This window comes from Cricetulus griseus, chromosome 7, assembly GCF_003668045.3.
Source record: "Cricetulus griseus strain 17A/GY chromosome 7, alternate assembly CriGri-PICRH-1.0, whole genome shotgun sequence".
Classification (NCBI taxonomy): domain Eukaryota; kingdom Metazoa; phylum Chordata; class Mammalia; order Rodentia; family Cricetidae; genus Cricetulus; species Cricetulus griseus.
In genome coordinates this window covers 90770508-90796179 of record NC_048600.1, presented here as the reverse complement: position 1 = coordinate 90796179, position 25672 = coordinate 90770508, and the positions used below count along the sequence as shown (strand labels likewise).

The 25672-nt window shown below is 40.2% G+C and overlaps 1 protein-coding gene across 5 annotated transcripts in view; it reads right to left on the bottom strand.

Moving 5' to 3' along the window:
• The window catches only part of Ssh2 (slingshot protein phosphatase 2), a 254071-nt gene that overhangs the window by 68388 nt on the left and 160011 nt on the right, over positions 1 to 25672 (bottom strand). For all 5 annotated transcript variants that reach the window (XM_027426677.2, XM_027426681.2, XM_027426676.2 and 2 more), the window contains one exon: positions 1659 to 1762. In XM_027426677.2, coding sequence (XP_027282478.1) covers positions 1659 to 1762 — 104 coding nt within the window. The remainder of the gene's footprint in view (positions 1 to 1658; positions 1763 to 25672) is intronic.

The following is a 25672-nucleotide window of genomic DNA, read 5'->3' as shown; positions in this document are numbered from 1 at the left end:
CAAAGTTAGATAAAACCCAGGACTCTTCCTTCTGCTGTGAGGCCTCTTCTCTGAGCTGAATATCTAGAAGCTTAGTTTTCTTACCTGTGAAAAGTTTTGCTATGAGCAAGCAGGGTATTATTTTCTAAGAGAAACTCATGTTTACAGAGACTAACAGAACATGCCTCTAAGGTCCCTCCTTTATTTTATACTCTTCACATGTATTTTACCAATGGTAGCTAAACTGCAGATCAAGTTTGATTAAAGAATTTTCAATATTTTCCTTTTAAGTATACTTACAGATGTTTACTAGTAATATAATTTTTAAGTTGCCAAACAGTATTTGAATATTTTAAATGCCTAGAATAAAAAAAATCTAGCCAGATTCAAGAACTATGCATAGGAATGTACCATCAGACACTGTAAGCCCTTGATGTATGCTATTCTGCTTAGCCAAGACAGTTTATGTGAAGTTTGCATTTATAAACTTCATTTCTACATATATCACCTCATCTGTCTAGTCTGTATCACAAGTCAATTCTTAGCAGCATGTATTAAACCTGCTTTTTCTTTTTACCTAAGTGAACAATGTCAAGTAGAAATATTTGAGTATGAAAATTTCATCCAAAAAAAAAAAAGTCAACCAGGGTCAGTCAGGAGCTTGAAAAGCAACTAAGCCTACTTACTATTACATTGCAGGGCGTAATTCACCCAAAATATTAGTCAGACGAGTTGGATTTAGAACAATAGTTTGTCTTCCTTTTACTGTCATAAATATCCACACCCAACAGAAATAAAAAGCTTAGCTTGGCTTTTTTCCTTTGAGCATTCACACTTTTTGGCAAAATTCTCACTCCCACCTATGATGAAGGATACTGAGGAGGAAGCACTGCCAAAGTATACCCAAGATAATTTTCACATTTTCTCTCCCTTACTTAAAAAAAAAAAAAAAAAAAAAGCCATTGCCAGAGAGTTTTGGCAGGAAGTTATTAACATGGCCTAGGGAAACTAGTTATAACTGTGAACTGCTACATTTCTAACGAGAGGAAAGCTCAAACAAGAAGTAGCACAGCCTCTAAAGTAGCTGAGATTATTTTGATCAGAGCTAAGCTCAACTATTGACTCAATAGGATCCAGTATTTCTTGCTTTCACCTTTGATCTGTATGCTCAAGTTCCTTTCTTGTAATTTCTTCTACTCCTGGAGGTCACAAGTCAACAAAGTTAAGGTAAAAGGTTTGTGTGGTTAGCTTTGTCAACTTGACGCAGCCTAGAGTCACCAGGAAAGAGTCAATGAGGGACTGTCCACATGAGGTGGTCTGAGGGTATCTATCCAGGGGATTGTCACAATTAAGTTAACGGATAGGCTAAGACTCAGCCCACTTTGAGTGGCACCATTCTCTAGGCAGGATGGGTCCTAAACTGAATAAGAGCAGAGAAACGGAGCTGAGCACAAGCAACCAAGCAAGCAAGTGAGCATGTATGCATTCATTTCTCTCTGTTCTTGACTGTGGATGTGATGTGACTACCATTTGAAATCTTGCCTTGACTTCCCTGAAATAATGTACTATAATCTGGAATTATGAACTAAAACAGACTCTTCCTCCCAAGAATTGCTTTTTGTCTAGATATCATATCCTAGCAACAAAAAAGAAACTAGAACATATATGTGCTGTTTTACCTGCATGCTTGTTGCGTCTGTGGCTGATTCTTGGTGTAGACGAGCCATTCCCCCGTGGTAGAAAAAGGGCAGCACCTTTGACAGTTAAAAAGCTCTCGCTGATGCTGTAAGGAAAAAGTTAAGAGGAACATTACTTAAGGATGGAAAGTAAATAGGATGAGACCCAGTTTAGGATATCTTTTTCTTCCTTATCCAAAGTTCCAACTTTACAGGGTGAAACACACCTTTAATCCTAGCACTGGGGAGGCAGATGCAGGCATCTGATCTCTGTATGCTCAAGGCCAGTCTGGACTACAAAGAAAGTTCTATGTTAATCAGGACCACACAGTAAGACCATCTCAAAAATAAACAAACAAAATGAAAAAGAAATTAAAACAAACAACAAACTCAAATTTAAAAAAAATCAACTAAAAATTGAAAAATAAAAAAACCTAAATAATTACTCATTATTTTGGTTGTTCACATACAGCCCTGTCTATTCTAGATAATTTTTCTAAAACAAAACTTAAAACATTCTATTTAAATTACATGGTAGAAGTTAAGAAAACTAAATAAATAAAAGGGCAAAGGCTCTGGAACTAGATTGTAAGGATTTGAATCCCAGCTCTATTGCTATGTGGTTATTTACTCTTCTATAAAATGAGGTTATGAACCTAGGTACCTGGGTTAACAGAAGTTAAGTGTCCCTCCCCTGCCCTACTCCTCACCCCGCACCCCCTGCCAAACAGGGTTTCTCTATATAGCCCTGGCTGTTCTGGAATTCACTCTGTAGACCAGGCTGGCCTTGAACTTAGAAATCTGCTTGCCTCTGCCTCCTGAGTGCTGGGATTAAAGACGTGCAACACCACTGCCTGGAAAGTTATTAAGTTATCAAGAAGTTAAGTTCTTAATAAATATTAATTATTATTAGTGATTATCAGTGGTAGTATTTCAATGGTGTTCTGATATGAATATAAAATGTTCTCTGTTTACCCAGAGCCTCACATATGCTTGGTTATTACTTTATCACTGAGCTATACCTACTGCCCAGAAATGCTTCAATATTTATTTATAACAGAGCCAGAGCTTGGAAGAACACTTATTTTACACACACACACACACACACACACACACACACACACACACACACACACACACACACACACCCCATTCTCAAGTGTGAGCTCAAAATTATATCCTCATTAAGGACAACAGTGGTTACCAAAACCTGCAAAGGATAATACGGAGGGTACACGAAGAGGGGTGATGGTTGGTGGGTACAGACAGGAGTCTAAAGTATTTTAGCTGGGTGGTGGTGGTGGTGGTGGTGGTGGTGGTGGTGGTGTGTGGTGGTGGTGGTGCACACCTTTAATACCAGTGCTCAGGAGGTAGAGGCAGGCGGATCTACATTCAATGGTAGCCTGACCTATAGAGCTAGTTCTAGGTCAGTCTCAAAAAAACCAACCAACCAACCAACCAACCAAACACAAACAAGAAACACTCCCCCCCCCCCCCCCCAAAGAAAACTCAAACAGACATATAAAGGTGGGTTTTTTTTTTGTTATTAAAAGTTTGCTTTATTTTTCCTTGGAGTTAAGTGCTAGCTAGTAATTACAGTTAGATTTCTTTTTCATTATTTTCAAATGTTATCAGAACAGTTATCATCACCTTATCAATAATTAAATAAACTAGATTCCAATGTTTCTGTCCACATCTGGATTGTTCAGGTGATCAGGAACTCTTACTTGGTTCCTTTAGCTTTGAGTTCTTGATTATATCTCCATATACAAAAGAGCTGAGAGGCTCTTGCTGACCCCACAAAGAAATTAACAGCAAACAAACTCCGATTTTTTTGGTATAATTACAAGTGAGTACCTTGACCAAATAAACCCTTAGCTATCAGCATGGTAGACTGAGCTGTGCTGAGTTTCTCTGCAGGTCTGGCCATGTCATCTAATCCAGCACACACCAATCCCCATTTCATTATTGGAGCCCAGAAAAAAAAAACAAAAACAAACAAACAAACAAACAAAAAACCCAACTGTTCTGGGACCTGCTGGGTGGTTGTATAGCGGCCTCAATTTCTCTGGCAGCAACTCCACTTTATCCATGAATCGGTGGTAGGAGGCCCACAGGCCTCAGGCACGGGCAGCTGCCATCTCGGCGGCGTAGGGATAGCAGCAGCTAGGTGGGAGAGCCTCTGTGTCATCGTTCCTGGCTGACAAAAGTGTTTTTACTGAGAAATTCACCTTTGCTGATATAACTAGGTCTTAGCCAATTCCCTTGATTTTTTGTGATAGGGTCTCATGTAACCATTCTGGCCTTGAACTTGCTATGTAGCCAAGGATAACTCTGAATGGATCTTCTTGTATCCACTTCCCAAGTACTGGGATTAAGGTGTGAGCCGTCATGTCCAGCCAACAGTTCTTTAGTAGTGAAAGACAGTGTTATACTGTACTACAATTACTTTTCAACCATTTTTCTAGAACTTACTAGACTGACTTGTATATACATAGTCAGTAGCTGTCCAGAAAATATTTGTTAGAATAATGGTGAAAAAGTAAAATTAGGTAAAGAAAGAAGAAATTTTCTGTTTGACTTTGATCTCTTCTTCCTGCTACTACCTCTCCAGTATTGGTGTTATAGACAAGTGCTAAGACAACCTGGGTGTTTATTTTGTAACAAAAGCTTTTAAATAAGCCCATTCCCTATGGAGGGATACTATTGTAGCCCAGATACAGCAAGGAGGGCCTAGGCCCTCCCCCAAATGATTTGACAGACTTTGAAGGTCCCTGGTAGAAGGCCTCACTATCCTTGGGGAGGAGTTTGGGGTGGGTTGGGGGTTGTTGGTGGGGAACTTGGGAGGAAGGAAGAGTGAGGGAATGGGGGGGATGGATATGGAAATATGAGTAGTAATTAAAGAAGAAAAAAAAAGCTTTTAAATAAAGTTTTCAAACGGATGGGCAAGGTGGTGAATGCTTTTAATCCTAGTACTCAGGAGGCAGAGGCAGGTGAATGTAAGTTAGATCATCTTAAAACAAATTAAAACAAAACAAATAAGCAAACAAACAGAACAAAACAGAACCTTTTAAATATACAGAACCTTTTAAATGTACAGAAAAGTTGTGTGTGTGTGTGTGTGTGTGTGTGTGTGTGTGTGTGTGTGTGTGTGTGTGTGTGAAGGCTGGAGCGATGGTTCAGGGGTTAAAAGTTTTTGCTGTTTTTGCAGATGAGTCAGGTTTAGTTCCCAACACCCTTATTAATCCGATCACAAGTGCCTGTAACTGCAGTTCCAGGGGAACTGACCTCTTTTTGCTTCCTCAAGCACTTGCACACACTTGGTGCATACACATATATACAGGCACACACTTGTACGCGTATACACACATACACAATAGAGAGATAAATAAATAAGTCTTTTTTTAAAGTAGGAAGAATTTATGAATGCCCATATTTATCACATTCTAGCTTTAGTTTTTTGCTAATTTTCTTTTTTTGTGGTATATGAATGTTTTTATTTCCAGAAAATATTTTTTTCTTTAATTACTACTCATATTTACATATCAACCCCCCATTCCCTCGACCTCCCACCCTCCCAGGGATAGTGAGGTTCCCCACCATGGACCTTCAAAGTCTGTGAAGGTCTGTCAAATAGTTTGGGGGAGGGCCTAGGCCCTCCTTGCTGTATAAGGGCTACAACAGTATCCCTCCATTAATTTTCTATCTTTATCTCCTTCACTTTGTCTCCAATGTGAATCAAATCCCAGACACTGTATCAACAAAAAGCCTTTTGGTAGTTCTGTCTACAACCATTTTTGCCCTTCTGCTACCTACTCATCAAACTGTAGCCAGAGTGCAGAGTACATTCAGATTACAGTGTCACTGTGTATATAACTTTGTAACAGCTTCTTCCTTTCATACTTAAAAATGAAGACCCAGCCTGCAGCTTATGAACAGCTGCATGAAACAGCCTGCATTTTAGCAAGTTCTGATCTTCAGCTCCCTGTCTCTTCTTGTTTACTATGAACTATCCCTGGTCACTCCATTCTGACTCCAGTATTTCAGGCCCCCTTCTCAAGGCCTTTCTACTTATCACTCTCTACTTGATTCTTCTGCACTGTTCAGTATTTAAATCTCAGCTCTACTATTACCATGCCTCTTTTCTTTCATCCCAATCACATTCTATCCTGTTGTCCTGTTCTGTTCCTTTCAGGATATTTCTGTGACCTAGATTATTAATTCACTTTTTTGTTTGTTTGTTTTTTGAGACAGGGTCTCTCTGTGTAACCTCTGTGGCTGTCCTGGCCAGGCTGGCCTTGAACTCAACTGAGATCTGCCTGCCTCTACCTCCTGAGAGCTGGGATTACAAGTGTGTGCCAGCACCAACCGGTTCACTTGTGTTCTTGATTGCAGTTATCAATGCAATCAAGGGTGCAAGGACTTCACCTGGCTCTTACTGTATCCTTAGCACGGGAAAGAAACACTACCAGAAACACATTAAGGGTTCAAAAGATATATGATAATAAATTAATTCATCCTAGTTTTCCCCAATTTCCTGAACTGTTCCATCAATGCAGTAGGAATAACTCCAGTTAAAAGTGTGTTATAAGCTGACCTGAACAAGGGAGAGCTCTTGGTCCCCAGACTGATAGCTGGGAAACCAGCATGGGACTGATACAGACCCCATAAACGTGAGTGTCGGTGAGGGGATCTCGGAAATCTATGGGGCCCCTTGTAGTAGATCAGTACTTATCCCTAGCATAGGAATGGACTTTGGGAGCCCATCCCACATGGAGGGATACTCCCTGAGACACATGGGGATGGGCCTACGCCCTATCCCAAAGGTTATGACAGACTCTGAAGACCCCCTATGGAAGGCCTCACCCTCCGGGGGAGCAGAAATGGTATGGGATAGGTAGGGTGTTAGTTGCGGGGGGTGGGGGTGGGGAGAGGGACTTGGGATTGACTTGTAAAATAATCTTGTTTCTAATTCAAATAAAAAAATTTTTAAAAAGTGTGTTATAGAGCACACTGGGCGTGGTGGCACCTGTTTTTAATTCCAGCACTTGAGAAGTAGAGGCAGTTCTCTTGTGAGACCAGCTTCTGGTCTACATAGCAAGTTACAGGCCAACCAGGGCTACATCATGAGACCCTGTCTAAAAAAATGTGTTAATACAATTCCATTCATGTGGTAGATTAATAGGTCATAAAATGAAATTGTTTATGGTAAGTGGGCAAGCTGAAATCAGCTTTATAATGCTCAATCTTGGCTCAATTTCATGCTTCAATAAAGTGGTATGAGATTGATAAAACTTTCGAGGTTGTAATCAGTCAGAGACTGAACACATTTAAAAAAAAAACAAAACAAAACACAAAAGAATCTAGAGATGCCATTTAAAAAAACTTGCATGCTGGCTATGAGAAGCTGCCTTGATTTTGTTTTGTTTTCCTCTTTAAATAAAGCACTGTTCTCTTGCGGTCTGTTGCACAAGCCCTGTCTCCTGTTACATCCGTGGTGTGCACATGCCCCTGTGTTATGGACCAGTTTCACTGACATTACGGGAACAATCTAAAACAAAATGTCTGAGTGACAGGATGAGTGGGGTACACCACAGACAGGAAATGAAATTCACACTTCTGCCAACACAGCAACTGTCTGTTTTACTAAATGAAAAAAACAAAAAAAAAAAATTAATAGTCTACCTACTCACTAGGCAAAACTATCAGCTTTGGGCACTTTGGTTCCCAGTAAACAAAGCAGTTATCTGTATCTACAAAAGTGTTTGCTGAGTGAGAGCTTAACAGCTGAGCATACTCCAGTCATTCCTTTTGTGAGATACAAGTAGTTTTCTTTGACAAACAGTAGTTTAAACTAACTTCCTGGTTTGGGGAGTTCTGTAATACTTTGTTGCTTATGTGTTAAAGAATATCTATGTGCCTTCTTTGTGTTAAACAATTAAATGTGCTTTTCAAAGTATGCAGTGCTTTCACAAGAGTAATGGTTGGGACAATGGCCTTAGTTAATTCAAAGCTGTTTGGATTCTATAAATTCATGATTAGAAAGAGCAGGAGGGTCTGGGGATACAGCTCAGTTTGCAAAGTGCTTGTTTAGCATGCACCCAGTACTGCACAGACTGGATGTTGTGACAGTGATACAAATTTGTAAAAAACAGACCCGGGCTCAAATCTACATAGAGCATAAGGGAAACCAATGCACAGCTGAGTCAGGCAGAAGACTGTGACTTAATGTGATAGAGGTTCCCTGAGAGTGGCACTCAACACACTCTAAACGACACATCCCATCTTCTTTATTACTCTATGGCCTTAGATATACATCTTCAGTGATCACAAAAGTGACATACTACATTTATTATTCCTGTGTGTGTGTGTGTGTGTGTGTGTAAAGTAAATCAAAGATGAACAGAAGCACAGTGCTGTCAGAGTGGGGAAACAAAATTTGTAATCATTTAGTGTTTCCATGAACCTAATTAAACACTTTGCACTGAATAAATTTATATGTAAATTTAATTTCATGTCCTTCAGTGTAAGGAAAGCAGCTTAGTGGTCTTGCAAGAATAGGAAATCTAGTTATGCCAGTTATCAGTGTTTCTGAAACAGTTATTCAAAGAATCAGTAGATGGAGTTGTTCGTTAAAAGTTGTTCTGAGGGGCCAGCCTGGTGGTTCAATGTTAGGTAAAGGTGTAGGTTAGGTGCTGCCATATCTGATGACCTGTACAAAGCCCAAAGGACTTAAGAATCCCTGTGCTAATAAGAAAGTGATAGAGGGGCTGGAGAGATGGCTCAGTGGTTGAGAACACTGTTCTTCCAAAGGTCCTGAGTTCAATTCCCAGCAACCACATGGTGACTCACAACCACCTGGAATGAGATCCGGTGCCCTCTACTGGCACGCAGGGAGAAGACTGTATAGACTGTATACGTAATAAATAAATAAAATCTTAAAAACAGAAAGTGATAGAGAAAATCCTTCTTGATCTAAAGATGACAGAACAGGTTCGTTCGTTCTCTAATGAAGAGTGTTGTAATGAACAATGTCTGTGTCTTTCTCCGCTATAAGATTACTACCTAGCAAGGGTAAGGTATTCCTGGTTACACACAAGAAATGAGTTAATAAGTTAACCCAGCTAAAAGCTAAATGCTAGGCACAAAGTGCTTCATTTCACTGTGATAACACAACCTACTATTTTTAGTTCCAGTTTACTTGTAGGCATCTCAGGGGCTCAAAAACAGCATATGCCCAAGATCATATAGCAAGATCTAAGGTGGAAGCCCTAACTCTGAATAATTCTTTAGGAGCAGTATAATAGATGAAATACAGCATCTTCTCTACAGAGAATTTTAAAAGAAAATTTAAAAGTAGAGAACAGAGTTAAGAGAACTAAAGGTAATGGAGAACATCTGGCTAAGAGATTAATCTAATTAGGTTGGATAATTAAGGACTGCAACCTCTGCTGGGAATGACAGTAGCATTTCAGTCTTAAAAATGGGGGAAAGAGCACCATGTTCTCTGGGCAAGCACCCCTGCCAAACCCTTCAGATCAAACCCACTTCCTAAGCATGACACTTGTTAACTGGCCATTTTTTCTCAGGCAAAGTACATAAAGGAAAAGGTCAACTAAGGGAAGGGAAGAAAATACTTAGCCATTCTGAGATTGGCATAATCTTTGAGGAATGTGGTCAGAGTGGTCACCCGTGACCAGGCAAGAAGGTTAAGAAAAAAAAAAAAAAACAACAAAAAAAAACAATATACACCTGGCCAAATGATTGAATGCTGGCTGAACCAGAAATTCTGTCTTATAAGGAAACATACACAGAAACAAATGGGCAATTTATTATTAGAATGAAAGTTTCGGGGATGAAAAGATGGCTCAGCACTTAAAACCACTGGCTGCTCTTACAGAGCTTCCAGCACCCACACAGCATTTCACAACCACCTATAATTCCAGTTCCAGGGGATCTGATTCCCTCTTCTGGCCTCCTCATGCACCAGGAACTCATGTGGTGCACATATATAAATGTAGGCAAAAATTCATAAAAATAAAAAAATTAAGTTTTTTTTGAAAGGAACTTTCAATAAGTGAATATAATATTCTTATTTCAAAATTAAATAAAGAAAAAATAAAAATAGATAAAAGAAGTAGATTTTAATATTTATAATGCCAGTCATTTGAATTTGTTTGGTGTTTTTGCCTGGAGCCAAAATTTACAGATAAATGACTGTGAAATATTGGCTACATACAACATAACTGCACAAAGTTGAACTGGTTGGTAGCTATGCTAAATTCAAATACATTGTTCAAGCTTTAGCAGGAATATTCATGTAGGATTGATGACCTCCACATGTGTGCCAAGGGATGCCCCTAACCAAACACATAAATCTTTAAGAAAAACGATTTTTAAAACGACTTAAACAACATTCATGTAGAGGAAACTTCCACCAACATTCTACATTAAATACTTTCCTCCTCTGATAGGCTGTCCTTGCTTAGCTTTTACATTTCAGATACAAGAAAGATGCTAAGGCAGCTTCTGTCAATCCTTAGGTGAGAACAAATTCATGCCCTACTAAGAGAAGGGCAATTTGTAGCTAGAAGTTTCAAGTATCAGGCCAGAGGCCAAGGGATCACACAGTTATTAATACCATTGCCTTGTGAAAACACATAGCTACATACATTAAAATAGGGTGAAAGCTGGTGGTGGCAGCGTACACCTTTAATCCCAGCACTCAAGAGGCAGAGGCAGGTGGATCTCTGAGAGTTCCAGGTCAGCCTGGCTACACAAAGAAACCCTGTCTCAAAAAACCAAACCAAACTAAGCAAATCAAACAAACAAAAAACAGGGTGGAAAAAGACATTACGCACTTCATGACTGAAAGAAACTCAGAAAGAAGCATTTCTAAGTAAGGAGAAAAATATAACTTTATATTCATAAAGGAATCTAGATTACAATGGGAGAAAACAGAAATCCAGGTATTATACTGTCCTTGGGGACTGGGCATTCCCCATTCCTATCACATACAGCCCAACATTGGAAACAACAAATCATACCTGGAAGCCATCCCTCTGGGACAGTAATTCCCAGACACAGATCTATGACTACAAGTAGCAAGGTTAATTCTCTCCTTAATACAAAAGCACAGTAGACCAACTTGCAAAACAGAAAAGCTTAGGCTTCTAGTTCTTACTGATTAACTACAACCATCGGGTCATTTTAATTCTGGCTATTTTTCCATCTAAATTCTGTTGTGCAATGCCAAGTAAAACTATAGTCAGCTATTTGTTTTCCCCCTTTCTACTTCCTATAGTTGAAGAGAGCAGAGTCTGAGGAAGGTTCTTTGTTCAAATCCATGAGACAAATTCCAAGGAGGACTGACCTTTCTGTTTTTTTCCCATAGACCTTAATTGGGGAAAGGAAGAGACAAAAAATCGAAATGTCAGAAAATGCCTTTTAGTTTTGTTCACTTTAAGTGTTAATTTATTAATAAGATCTTATTTCATTGTTACCTCAATAACACACATAATATTATATGTATGTTTGACAGAAACAATTTTACTGTTGGTTATACAATTCAATCCTCCAATTTAACATACCTGGCTTGATGTTTGCTATTTCTGATTATCTAGATCTTCCTTTTCTAGTAGAACCCATCTTTCTTTTTCATTTGTTCACTCACTCACTCACTCACTCACTCACTCATTCATTTATTTTGGAATTAGAATCTTGGTTGTTGCACACGTTAGATAAGATTCTACCACTGAGGTACTTTCCAAGACATGTGTGGCACATGTCATGGCACACAGTGGAGGTCAAAGGACAACTTTTCTGGAGTCTGTTCTCTTGTTCTTATCATCTCTGCGGCAGGGTCTCCTTGTCTCTGCTGCTACACTTGTACTACAGGCTATCTGGTCTGGGGTTTCCTAAGAGATCCTCCTGTCTCCGCTCCCCATTTCATGATAAGAGTGAAGGATTATAGATGAGCACTTATATGAGGGCTCATGTGGCAGTAAGTGCTTTCAACCATTGAGCCATCTCTCTGGGGGTCTCTTTTTGCTTCTATTTTAAGACAGTATCCCAAGGATGCCCAAAGCTGGCCTTGAACCCATGATCCTCTTGCCTCAGCCTCCTGAGCACTGGAGAGGATAGGTCTGCACTACCAGACCTGGATACTCTATTTCTATTTTTGGAAACTATACCAAATGTGGACTTGGTGACCTCCAGCTCAGGAACTATGAGAGGCTGTGAGGGAAGCTGGAATGTGGCTTATGTCTGGCCTGATAGAATCTTTCCTCTGGGGCTAAGAATCTTAAGCAAGTGAACCAAAGGAGGAGGTATTGTAGGGTATGGTCACGTTCACTGTGCAAGTTGCAAGTTCTGTTCTAGTCTGCTTCTGCTCTATAGTCTTCCTAGAATACCCTTGATTTTAGCTGTTCTTGGAGCTTGTTCCTTTAGCACCCTATCCACTAAGTGTACTCTGACATTGCCTAATAAGTATTTTGCTTAAGATAGGTTAAAATTCATTTCTGAGTTTGCTACAGACTCACAAGTATCAAATGAAGCCAGAGAATCGAATCATTTGCCATAAAGCCACACAACTGATTAGTAATAGAGCCAGGTTACTAAGCCCCCATGTCACCTGACACCCAGGATGGCATTTAACCTGTTAGAATTTATTATCACAGGATATATTTCTCTCCTAATAGTTTGAAGCAAGTAGCATTTAAAAACACATCTAGGGTGGATAGGGAGATGGTTCAGTGGTTGAGACTTCGTGCTGCTCCGCCTGGTATTGGTGTCGCACGCCTTTAATCCCAGCACTCGGAGGGCAGAGGCAGGCGGATCTCTGTGAGTTCCAGGCCAGTCTGGTCTCCAGAGCGAGTTCTAGGACAGCCTTGAAAGCCACAGAGAAACCCTTTCTCGAAAAACAAAAAACTTCCCCCAAAACAAACAAACAAACAAACAGACTGCTTGTTGCTCTTGCAGAGGACTGGAGTTTGTTGGGAGACTCCCAAGCACCTATAACTCCAGCTGTGGGGATCTGACACCCTCTTACACAGGCACCCACATGCACTTGTGCACATTCATACATGTGAATAAAAACACTTAATAATAATAATAAATTAAGTCATTTTAAAAGAAAAAATATAAAGAAGCAAATTACCATAAATAAAACAAAATGTATGTCTAGTCAGTCAAGTGTGATGGTATGAGCCTATCATCATAGCACTTAGACTAAGTCAGGAGAATAGAAACAGAGAAAAACACTCTTTTAAACAAATATCAACCAACAAACCAAATAAAACCCCAAGTGCCAGATCTGGCCAATCTGTGTACATAGAACAAAGGTAGGATTTAATGGCAACATTTGCTGTTTGTTCTGTTTTTCAAGCATTTTTTTTTTTTTTTTTTTTTTTTTGAGACAGGTTTCTCTGTGTAGCCTTGACTACAGCCCTGTGTAGTCCTGGAACTTGCTTTGTAGACCAGGCTGGCCTTTCTTTCTTTCTTTTTTTGGTTTTTCGAGACAGGTTTCTCTGTGTAGCTTTGGAGCCTATCCTGGCAATCGCTCTGTAGACCAGGCTGGCCTCGAACTCACAGAGATCCACCTGCTTCTGCCTCCAAGTGCTGGGATTAAAGGTGTGCACCACCAACGCCTGGCTCAGGCTGGCCTTTGAATCACTCAAATACAGTTCAGGTCTAAGTGGGAAAAGATATATAATATTTACCACCAGGTAAATGCTTTCATATTATCTAAGTTGCTCCCTTTTCCATCAAGTTTCTTAGGTATTAAAATTGACCTTAAAAAAATACTAAAAGTATCTATTAAAACCAAAATGTAGGGCATGATGGCACATGCCTTTAATCCCAGCACCTGGGAAGCAGGTGAATCTCTGAGTTTGAAGGAAGTCTTGTCTACATAGAGTTTCAGGTCAGTTAGAGCTATACTTTGAGACCCTGCCTCAAAACAAAACAAAATAAAAAAGAACCATCAGCCAACCAACCGCATTTCCAAACCCAGCCTAAACTGTCAGGAAGACCACGGGCCTTTAAATCGAGGGCAGGCAAGTCTACCACAGGTGAAGAAGTGGTGACTATCCAATGCTTGGTTTCTTTACGGTATTCCAGGAGACTAAGAGCATTTCTTTCTACATGATATCTGACCACATACCCATTTCATCTCTTTACAGAGACTTAAAGCATTTAGCACTTGGTTGATGTTTTAGAAGAACTACTAAACATGAAAGGCCAGAGCTGGTGGAGGTAGCACAGGGCTTCGTATAGTAGCAGGTGGGTCCAATTCACACCTTTGTGAGACTAGCTCAGACCTAAATTAGTTTTGATTTCAGAGAAGAGGAGGATGTATTCTTGGATTCCTTCAAGTTGCTCCAAACTCTGACATAGCAACCTGGCTTCCAACCACTTTCCAGTTTGAGTTAAGCCTGAGTCCAGACCTGCCTATGACACCCCTGCTGCCTTGCCGTCTCTGCAGCTGCCATGGAAAAGCTCAGTTTCAACCTTGTCTGTAGCAGCCATCCAAAAATAACTCCCCTAAACAACATAACCACCACAAAAAAACACTTGCGTGTCCATGAAAGCAGGTGGTTGGAACACAAAACAGGCCATAGACTTCTGGTAACTGACAGTGATAGCAAGTTTTGTTTTTTGAGAAAATCTCCAACAAGAGGAGAAATTTTCACATCAAAGGAGCCCATTTTCCTCATGGGCTGAGTTAACAGAGCTCATTCCTAAAATCGAGTCAAATATTCCTTTTGAAGGAAGAAACTTAAAAGTTTCTAGACCTAGAAGTGATGACCTGAGCCGTTCTTTCCTAGCACTTAAAGTACTGGATATGCCAAGAAGACATGATCAACAAATTTGAAGTGATTGTGTGTGATATCTTGTTTATGCTTTAACAAATAAAACCTGCCTGAAGATCAGAGTGTAGAGGCCAGGCAGTGGTAGTATACACCTTTAATCCCAGGACTCAGAAGACAGAGGCAGATTGAGCTCTATGAGTTCAAGGCCACTCTGGGCTACACGAGAGTGAATCAGTCTAAAAGAGAAACAGAGCTCACACCTTTGATCCCAACACTTTCGACCACATGCTTTTAATCCCAGCACTAGGGAGGGAGACAGGAGTGATATTGCTGGGTTGAGAGAGGAATACAAGGCTGGAGGAGAGAGATGCAGTTTGAGGAGCAGTGCAGTCTGACGAACAGTGCAGTTTAAATAGTCTGAGGATGCAGGACAGGCTTGCCCTTTTGGTCTGAGCACTGAGAGGTAAGAACTCTGTAGTGGCTGGACGTTCTGCTTCTCTGATCTTCAGCATTAACCCCAATATCTGACTCTGAGTTTTATTATTAAGTACAATTAAAATTTGTGCTATATGACTGATAGAAATAAGCAAAACAATAATAATAATAAGCAAGCTACTTAGCATTTGAACAATCATTTCATTTTTGTGATTTAACAAATGCTTTCCCAGGCACTGAAAACGTACCTGCAGCTGGAGGAATGCAGTTAAGCTTTGGTTAAGTATTTGGTTAAGAAGTCAAATCCTGTTTTCAGTCAATGCATTTCCTCTTCTCCCTGCCTCTTTTAGGGTTTGGATCATTCTATTTGTTGTTGTCACCTTTTGACATTCTTGCTACTATCAGTTACTTTTTCCTCAGTCTCTTTACCCGATTTTTACTACAATTTAATGAGACTTTATTGTTCATTCAGATGAATATTCAACAACCTTGTCCCTAAACTTCTCATCATTCCAATTTTCAAAAACTCTCACTGAGACTTTTCAAATACATCTCCAATTCCCAAGTTCCCTATAGAAGACATGAAATCTTGATGGACTTGGTTTCAGAAATCATATTCTCTTCTGACAAAAGCCAACTTCCTTCTTCTGATTCCTGTGTATTAACTCCACCTTCAACCTGAAGGAAGCTTCTAGTCCCTTGATTCTTAATTTTTCTACCAGGCTACCAACTTTCTTTTGATTTTTCTTTCTTATCCAACATAATATCATGTTGCATTCCCCAACTGTTTTTCCTAGAATTATATCTCCTTGCTCCTGGGTTCTCCAGCAGCTTAAAATTGTATAATTTAATGAATTATTTATTACCTGTCAGAGCAAGTAAGCACCTTCTCCAATGTTATCTTTTCAACGTTGAACACAGTTCCTAACACTAAGTGCACATTTAATAAATATATAGTGTTTATAAAAACAAGAGAAAAGAAGTCCAACACTGAAAGATTATAAAGCCATGCCTCTAAATGTCATAATACACCTATGCTCTCAGTTACATGGATGTCAGAGATGACAACAAGAACACGGAGGTGGTCCAGTTGGGCACTTTACACCTCATTACAGCTCCTCTCCCTTCCCTGTCAATCTAAACCTTCCGTGTTCCCCTGCATCCCACTCTCCACCGTTAACCTGCCTTGCACAATGCTGGGGATGGAGAAGCTAGTATGATTTGTGTTCCTGGAAACATTCTCAAAACAAGGCGTGCATGTGCACATGCACATGTGTACACACACACACACACACACACACACACACACACTTTCCAAACCCAGCCTAAACTGTCAGGAAGACCACGGGCCTTTAAATCGAGGGCAGGCAAGTCTACCACAGGTGAAGAAGTGGTGACTATCCAATGCTTGGTTTCTTTACGGTATTCCAGGAGACTAAGAGCATTTCTTTCTACATGATATCTGACTCTTGTGTTTCCTCCTAGAATATATTCATTACTAAAAAAATAAAAACAGAAAGCCTTTACCTGTTGCTGCCGTTTTCTTCCCCTTCCAGTCCTTCTCCCTGCTCATGTCATCTCACTTGTACCCCCTCACTCCTCTCAAACCCCTCCTCATCCAAAAGGACAGAGGCTACGGGAGTTCACTTCAACAGTCTTTTGCTCTTCATTGAACACCTGATTTGCAAACAAGGAGACCCTCCTTCCAGATAGTTTCTAAAATATGGCATCTATTCTGAACCTCTCTTGAGCATCCCAATTCAGTATTTTGTCAGTAGTTCTTCTCTGTTCTGCCTACTGTATTTAAACCATGAAGTTAGTATTTGAAAATTAAATCCATAAACAACTAATTATATTTAAAAATTATGGGCTGGTAAGATTGTTTGTGGATAAGGGAGCTTGCCACCACCTGATGACCTGAGTTAGATCTCTGAGGTCCCACGCGGCAGGAAAAAATTGGTTCCTGTAAATGTCCGAAGACCTCCATGGGTGTTTATGGTGCCCAAGCACCCTCTCCACCCACACAAATTGAATAAAGTGTTGAAAAACTAGAATTTCTAGTTTCTGTTGAGAAGTTGGAGTATTTGAACAGAAATATACAAAGTCCCTTTTAGCACCTGGCCAGGGCATGCAGTAGTGGAATGGTGTGAGCTAGAGGAAAACTGACAGGGAATATTAATGTACTCATGTATGTTACAAGGTCGGAGAAAGGGGATGCAGGGAACAGAAGAGTAAAGGCAGGAGTAGCAGGATGGTCTTCTGAGGCAGGAGTGTGAGATTTAGAAGATAAGCTCAAACAAGGATGAAGGGGCAGGTGTCTGCAAGGTGTCAGTCTCCTGGTGATGACTGTAATTCAGCTTCCACTGTGCTAAAACTCAAACTTCTACTTTTAAAATGTAATGGGCATTTCTTTTTTTCAGTTTACCTTGCTCAATCATTTGATATTGTGGACTTTTTTGTTTGTTTGTTTTGTTTTAGACAGAGTCTCTCTCTCTCTCACTTTAGATAGTGCTGACAGGCCTGGAGCTTGTTACAGACTAGGTTGTTTTTGAACTTGAAGGCAGAGAACCTCTTGTCTCTTCCTCCTGAATGTGAGCTTACAGACTTGTGTCACCATCCAGGCTCCATTTAATACTGACACCCCCTCCCTTGAAACTCATTATTTCTTATGTTTCAGAATATTCCTTCTTTTAACAATTTTTTCCTTTTTGTAAAAAATATTTTTATTGTTTTAGTTGGGGGGGGGGAGTAGGGGAGGACGGGTGGGAGAAGGGAACTGGGATTGTCATGTAAAACAATCCTGTTTCTAGTTCAAATAAAAAAAGTTGGAAAAAATATTTTTATTGAATTTTGAAATTTTACATACCAACCAGTTTCCCTTCTCTCCTCTCTTCTGTTCCCACCCCAAATCCTGCCTATCCCCCCAATCCACTCCTCCTCAGTGCAGAAAGGGGCAGGCCTCCCATGAAGTCAACAAAGCATGTCACATCTCATTGAGGCAGGACCACTATCCTCCAGAGGGAGGGGTTTGGCATCCCTGCAAGGGGAATAGGTTCCAAAAAGCCAGCTCACATGCCAGGGACAGGTCCTGATCCCACTCCTAGGGGTCCCACAAACAGACCAAGATACACAACTGTTGCCCACATGCAGAAATCCTAGGTGGGTCCCATGCAGGCTCTGTAGCTGTTGGTCCAGAGTCTGTGGGCTCCCATTAGCTCAGGTCAGCTGTCTCTGTGGGTTTCCCTGTCATGATCTTGACCACCCTGGCTTGCATAATCTCTCCTCCTTCCCTCTCATCAACTGGACTCCTGGAGTTTGGCCCAGTGCTTGGTTATGCATCTCTGCATCTACTTCCATCAGTTACTGGATGAAGGCTCTCTGTTGACAATTAGGATATTAACCAATCTGATTACAGAAGGCCAGTTCAGGCACCATCTCCACTACTGCTAGGAGTCTTAGCTGGGGTCATTCTTGTAGATTCCTGGGAATTTCCCTGGCATCAGGTTTCTCCCTAACCCCCAAATGGTCCCCTCTATCAAGGTATATCTTTTATTATTCTCCTCCTCTGTCCAGCCCTCAACTTGACCAACCTGCTCCCTCCCCACAGTTTACCCAGGAGATCTCATCTATCTCCCCTTCCCAGGGAAATCCATGCATCCCTCTCAGGGTCCTCTTTGTTACCTAGCTTCTCCGGGGCTGTGGATTGTAGCCTGGTTATCCTTTACATCTAATACCTACTTAGGAGTGAGTACATACCATGTTTATCTTTCCAGGTCTGGGTTACCTCACTAAGGATGTTTTTTTTCTATTTCCATTCATTTGCCTGCAAATTTCATGATGTCATTTTTTTTTTTTAAACCACTGAGTAATACTCCATTGGGAAAATGTACCACATTTTCTTTATCCATTCCTCAGTTGAGGGACATCTAGGTTGTTTCCAGGTTCTGGCTATTATGGATAATGCTGCTATGAACATAGTTGAGCAAATGTCCTCATGGTATGACTGAGCATCCTTTGGGTATATGCCCAAAAGTGGTATATCTGGGTCTCGAGATAGATTGATTCCCAATTTTCTAAGAAACTGCCACACCGATTTCCAAAGTGGCTGTATAAGTTTGCACTCCCACCAGCAGTGGAGGAGTGTTCCCCTTACTTCACATCCTCTCCAGCATAGGCTGTTGTGAGCTTTTTTGATTTTAGCGATTTTGACAGGGGTAAAGCTGGTAGGTAACACAGAGTCATTTTGATTTGTGTTTTCTTGATAGATAAGGATGTTGAACATTTATTTAAGTGTTTCTCAGCCATTTGAGATTCTTCTGTTAAGAATTCTCTGCTTAAATCTGTACCCCATTTTAAAATTGGATTATTTGGTATTTTGATGTCTAGTTTCTTAAGATTTTATATATTTTGGAGATCAGCCCTCTGTCAGATGTGGGGGTTGGTGAAGTAGGCTGTATTTTTTGGCCAACTTCTTAAACTATCATGTTTCCCATGATTCCATTACCAGTTCTTTTGTTTTTTATACATTCTTTTGGATGTCCTCATTTATACTTAGGGACTTAGGGCCATCCTCCTATATGCTGATGATTGTGGATTATCTATTCATGCACAATAAGCTACTTTAAAGCTCTGAGGCCTAACACAACACAAAAGCATTTATTACCTGCTAAGAGTATAGATGTGCGTTTAGTTTTTATTGAAAAGTTTTTTTCACCACCTTAGTTGAATTTTCCTTCGAGAGATTTTTTTTTTCTTTTTGAGACAAGGTTTCTCTGTGTAGCTCTGGCTGTCCTAGAAGTAGCTTTGTAGACCAGGCTGGCCTCGAACTCACAGAGATCTGCCTGTCTCTACCTCCTGAGTGCTGGGCTTAAATCTTTTGATGTAGGCCCAACCACCTACATCAGTGGCAATTCAGAACCCAGGAAAAATATAAAGATTAAAAAGGAATGATTTTAAACACAAGCTTTAATACTAAAGGCAACATTTAAAATGATTAGCAGGAAAGTGTCATGTAGTAACAAACAGCTAACAAGGCTATAAATAACTTCTATAGATCTCTTAAACCAGTAAGGGACCCTACTTACCAAAGGTGTGCCTTTAATAATTTAAGTAGTTTGAGGATACCCAGTATCTAACTGTTTTAGCAAAACAAGGGAAGACAAAGCTGGACATAGTGCTACACACCTTTAATCCTGGTGCTTAGGAGGCCGAGGCAGGCAGATCTTTGTGAGTTCAAGGCCAACTTGGTCAACAGAGCAGGTTCTAGGTCAACTAGGGCTATACAGTGAGATCCTGTCTCATGAACAAAAAGCAAAAACAAGATGTGGTACATCCCCAACTCCCATATCCCTTAAGCAAGAAAGGGATCATGTGAGACACAGAGATGACTTTACTTTTTATTAAACAGAAGACAAAAGGTGAGAAATATGGATCGCTCTGGTTTAGACAGACAACCAAATTACAGGCAAAACAGCAAGATTAGTTAGGTATGGGAGAGTTGAATCAAGCAAAACACTTCTTTAATCCTAGCACTGGGGAGGCAGAGGCAGGCAGATCTCTGAGTTTGAGACCAGCCTGGTCTACAGAGCAAGTTTCAGGACAGCCAGGGATACACAGAGAAAAGCTGTCTCAAAGAACAAAACAAAACAAAACAAGCAACCCCTCCACAAAAAAAAAAAAAAACCCAAACCAAAACAACAACAACAAAAATACAAAAGACAAAATATAGTTAAGGGCAAAACTTAAAACTTAAAAAAAAAAGTATGCATCAACTGTACAAAACACCAGGCTCCACACTGGCATTTGTACAGATGCATTTATGCACCCACCACCTTCTTATCCACTTCCTTTCCCCATCATCTCCTGCCTACTTTTACACATATATAGATACACTTTCTTCTTATTTTATTGTTTAAAATATGGTCATCCTGGGATGGATATAGTAATGTGTCTTGAAAAGGTAATGTAATTTAACTGCAGTTTTAACTGTTAAGAAGTTAAAATTTTTTATACATATTAATATCTTACTCTTAAAAATAAAAGCTGGTAGGATGCAGAGATGGCTCACTGGTGAAGAGCAATTGCTCTTCCAGAGGACATGATTTCAGTTCCCAGCATCTACATCAGGCAGCTTACAAATGCTCATAACTTTAGCTCTAGGAGATCTGACACTTTCTTCTGGACTCAGGGTACCTGCACAAATATGCACATCCTCACACACATACACACAGTTAAATAAGAGTAAAAATATTTTTAAAATCAGCAAGGCCTCACTGACAGAATGCTGATAAGCTGCAATGCCCTTTTGTTAACTCACAACCAAAAACCAAACGATGATACCAGAACCCGGGAAAAAGGAGGAAGTGGTTGCGTGACAAAACATTTGAACTTCTGCTAAAGAAAAACTAGGTAAAAATAAATAAATAAATAAAAGCTATGCATATGAAAAATGGGAAGAATAGAAATGGTTGTCAGGAAGGACGGTGGCATTGGTTGCTCTTTTTCTCTTTTCATAATGGAAATTAAAGTTATAATGTGCTTTCAATTTTTAAAGAAGAAAAAAGGGGTCAAGAGAAAGGAGGGAAGGAAGGAAACTAAACAAGGCAGTGAAGGAAAACACCACCGTGGGAACAGAGTCAAGCACACAAACAGATGTTTTGCGTAAGCTACATTTTAGAGACATCTGCCTTTGTGCAAGACTTGAAAAGTGGAGCTGTGGTCAACAAGTTTTTCTCTGCATGAGGGGTGGGGTTGAGGGAAAGTGAGCTGTGAAGAAACCAACAATTACAACCCACAGGGCAGAGAAATACAAAATTTTTTGGGTTAACTTCTATGTTCATTGCCTACCTCTCTGCCCAAAATACCTTCTATCAGCTGTGTCTACTAGTCGAACAAGGAAGAACTCTGTTTTTTTTTTTTTTAAGTTTCATTTTTATATGTATAATTGTTTTGCCTCATGCCTGATACAAGGCAAAAGAGGGTGTTGGATCCTCTGGAACTAAGGTTACAGATGGCTGTGAGCTGCCATGTGGGTGCTGGAAATCGAACCTGGCTCCTCTGCAAGCACCCATGCACTTTTTAACTGGCAAAGTTACTCTCTAGTCTCTGTCCATGTCTTTTCATTTAAGTGACTGAGGTTCTTTCCCAGCAATACCATTTAACTCTTAAGTAGAGCTATCCCATCCTTGTAGGAGAATAGATGGGGTAGAACTTAATGCTTAAAGCTGCCTTCTCCTCCTCCCCTTCTTGTTCTTACACTAAATAAAAAAAAGCTTATCATATGCAGGAAACTCAGGTAAAAACAAAGATAATACAATTGTTGGTCTGCTCTACTGTCTTGTGTTTTATGTACAATTTAATTTCTGTTTAGTTAGATGACTATTTTAGGTCTATACTGTTTGCTTTTGCATGAAGACTGTGTAGGAAGACTGTAATACATTACAGTTCCTAGGGCAATGCAATATAGTTAAACAAGTGTGATTTAGAAATGGTAACAGGGATGCCAAAGACTGAGGTACACTTTAAAATAAAGTATGAGCATTAGTGAGCCTTCTCTGGTGTTTATCTGGCAAATGAGGAAGTTCACATGGTTTAACAGACCTCAGGAGAGGTTCTCTTATTTGATCTTATTTGGCGTCTTGAGTTGGCAACTCTTTCAACTCAAAAAAGAACTTTCAACTGACTTGCAAAGTCCTATGTTTTAACTCTGTCTTGAACTTCCTTTTCTGAGAAGTTGGGTGTGTTATATGGGTTACTGCCCTACATCTGGCTTCTGGGCAAGCTGACTACAAAAGACTTAGAAATCTCTTCTTCAGATACTGAAAGATATTCTCTGGGTCTTACATAGCAACCTTTCCCTTCTGTGACAATGAAATGCTGTATGTAGCACTAGGATTAAAGGTGTGTGCCACCATGACCCCTTAGCAACAATTTTTTTTTTTTTTAAAAAACAGTGTTGCAGTTGCTTCTGAAAGTTTGGTTTTAAATTACTTTCCAAGAATACCTCATCAAAAACAACAACAGCAAAAATAACACAGGGGCTGGAGAGATGGCTCAGTGGTTAAGAGCACTGGCTGCTCTTCTAGAGGACCTGGGTTTGATTCCCAGAACCTACATGGAGGCTCATAACCATATGTAATTCTGGTTCCAGGGGATCCAATGCCCTCTTCTGGCCTCTGAGAACATCAGGCTTTTAAGTGGTACATAGACTTAAGTGCTGACAAAAATATCCACAGACATAAAGCAAAATAAATGTTAAAAAAGAATATATAGAGTCAGGCAGTGGTGGCACACACCTTGAATCCAAACACTAGAGAGGCAGAGCAGGCAGCTCTCTATGAGTTCGAGGTCAGTTTGGTCTACAGAGTGAGTTCCAGGATAGCTAGGGCTACACAGAGAAACCCTGTCTTGAAAAAACACCCCCCCAAAGGAATTTATCATAGGTTTCATTAAAAAAATTATTTAACAAGAATGCATTATGCAGCAAGGTACTATTCTAGGTACTGGTAATATAACAATAAACATAAAACTCAAAGAACTGACAGACTTGTGGGCTGGAGGTAGCACAAGACAAGTCAGTGAACTGTCAGGTGGTATAAATGTTCTGGGGAAAGAAAAACAGTGGTTCAGAGGCTAAAGAGATAGAAAAGCATGGTCAGGGAAGAGGTCTCTGACAAGATGATATTAGGGCAAAGGGCTGAATTAATAAGTCAAATACATCACTGCCCTTCTAGAGAAGCGGACTGGGTACAACTGTCCTCCTCCAAATGATCTGCCCTAGAGAAACAGAGACCAAGATCAACTCTATTGTTTTAGTTAAAATGTGGAGAGGTGATGCTGTAAACATGGGGGAAGATAAGCTGGAAAGGATCCTGTACTGCTTGCCAAGGAATCTGGACTTTATCTTGAGCATAGCAGAAAGCCATAGTTTACTACAGTAGAGGAAACAGGCTGGAAAATGGGTGAGGCTTAGAAGTAGCGAGATAGGTACTACTTTGGTATCCTAGGCAAGACAGAATGGTGGTCTAAAGTCGAGAATACAGAGAAGATGGGTATCAGGTACTATCTGTCTAGTTCACTTTCTTGTACAACGGAAAACTTATTTCATGAAGAAATTCCAGTTGTAAAAAAACCACACAGAGAAATGTTTTGATATGTGCAAATTCCTTTACTCATAAAAAATATTTTCTTTGTCCCTCTTGACTCTCTTGACAGGTTCTTTGGTCTTTAACAAATAATACCAAAGCTTTAAGCCTCTCACCCAAGAGGATTAAAAAAAAAACTCTGTTTACATGGTATTAACTCTTATACCACCCGCCTTTGTCCTAACTTTTCTTAAAATAGTTCCTCACCATCTCAGTACTCTCTTAAGTAATACTTTGCTAAACTTCACATTTGAAATCAAACTTGTCTGCCCCTATCTGCCAGCTGACAAGCTAATCAATCTGGACAAACCAGTGGCCTCACAAGTAACTCTTCCTTATGTCACTTTGTTATCACACATGTCTGTATCATTTCCTGCCAGGCACCAGACTTCCAGCATCAAGGAAGAACAGCTGAAGAGAATGCTTTTACACAAAGGACTTCCCTCCTTCCTATTCCCCTCTAACGGATATGACAGTACACTGATGGGCTTTATTAAGTAGATGATATTACAGCTAAATTCTGAAACAACCACTTAAAAATCCAGTTTAAAGACATGTAGCAAGCAAAAGGCAAGTCAGAAACTTGAAACCGACTTTAATCAGAATTTTACAGATTCATTTTTATCGCTCTGGACTGGTGGTAATCAAGTAGCACTAAATCTGCATGACTCACTGCCATAGTTAAGAATACCTACAGGAAGACAGTTTCAGAAAGTTAATTGATGTCTCCATGTCTATAAAGATTTGATCCAGTTTATATGTTAACTACAGGAAAGCTGCCATGTTATAACAGCCTAGAAGTTTTGCTTCCTGCTTCTCTTCTGTAAATGAGATAGAAACACTTAAGATGCTATGAGTGAAATATGACAAAAAAATGTGGCTGTCACATTCAGAACATAGCCATTTAAAAAGCAGTTCAGCATAGACAATACAGGCCCACCTAAAGTATCAGATAGACTCTGATGACACCCTATGGAAGGCCTCACCATCCAGGGGGAACAGAAAGGATATGTGATAGGTAGGGTTTTAGTTAGTGATGGGTGGTAGGGGAGGAGGGGAGGGAGAGGGAACTGGGATTGTCAAGTAAAACAATCTTGTTTCTAATTCAAATAAAAAAATCTGCAATAAAAAAATCTCTTTCTCCCAATAAGGCTCCTAGTTCTTGGATCACATTTTTACTGACTTAAAGGAAGCTATAAACAACAAAACAGCTACTTAATTAGCCAATGTTGCTTTGCTGTTTTTGAGAAAAGGTTTCACTGTGTAATGCAGCTCAGGTTGGCCTTTCACTCATGGTTCTCTATGCCTGGGCCTTTGCAGTGCTATAATCACAGGTGTGCATCACTAGGCCAGATTCCAGGCCTCCCCCCGCCCCCCCCCCCCCCCCCCCCCACAGCGTTTCTCTGTGGGTTTGGAGGCTGTCCTGGAACTAGCTCTTGTAGACCAGGCTTGGTCTTGAACCCACAGAGATCCGCCTGCCTCTGCCTCCCGAGGGCTGGGATTAAAGGTGGGTGACACCACCGCCCGGCTCGGTTCCAGGTCTTTCTAATGACAATACATATGACTATTGGATAACTGTGGCTCGGTTTTGTGCCTTAGATACTTCTTATCTAAAGGATGATTAGTA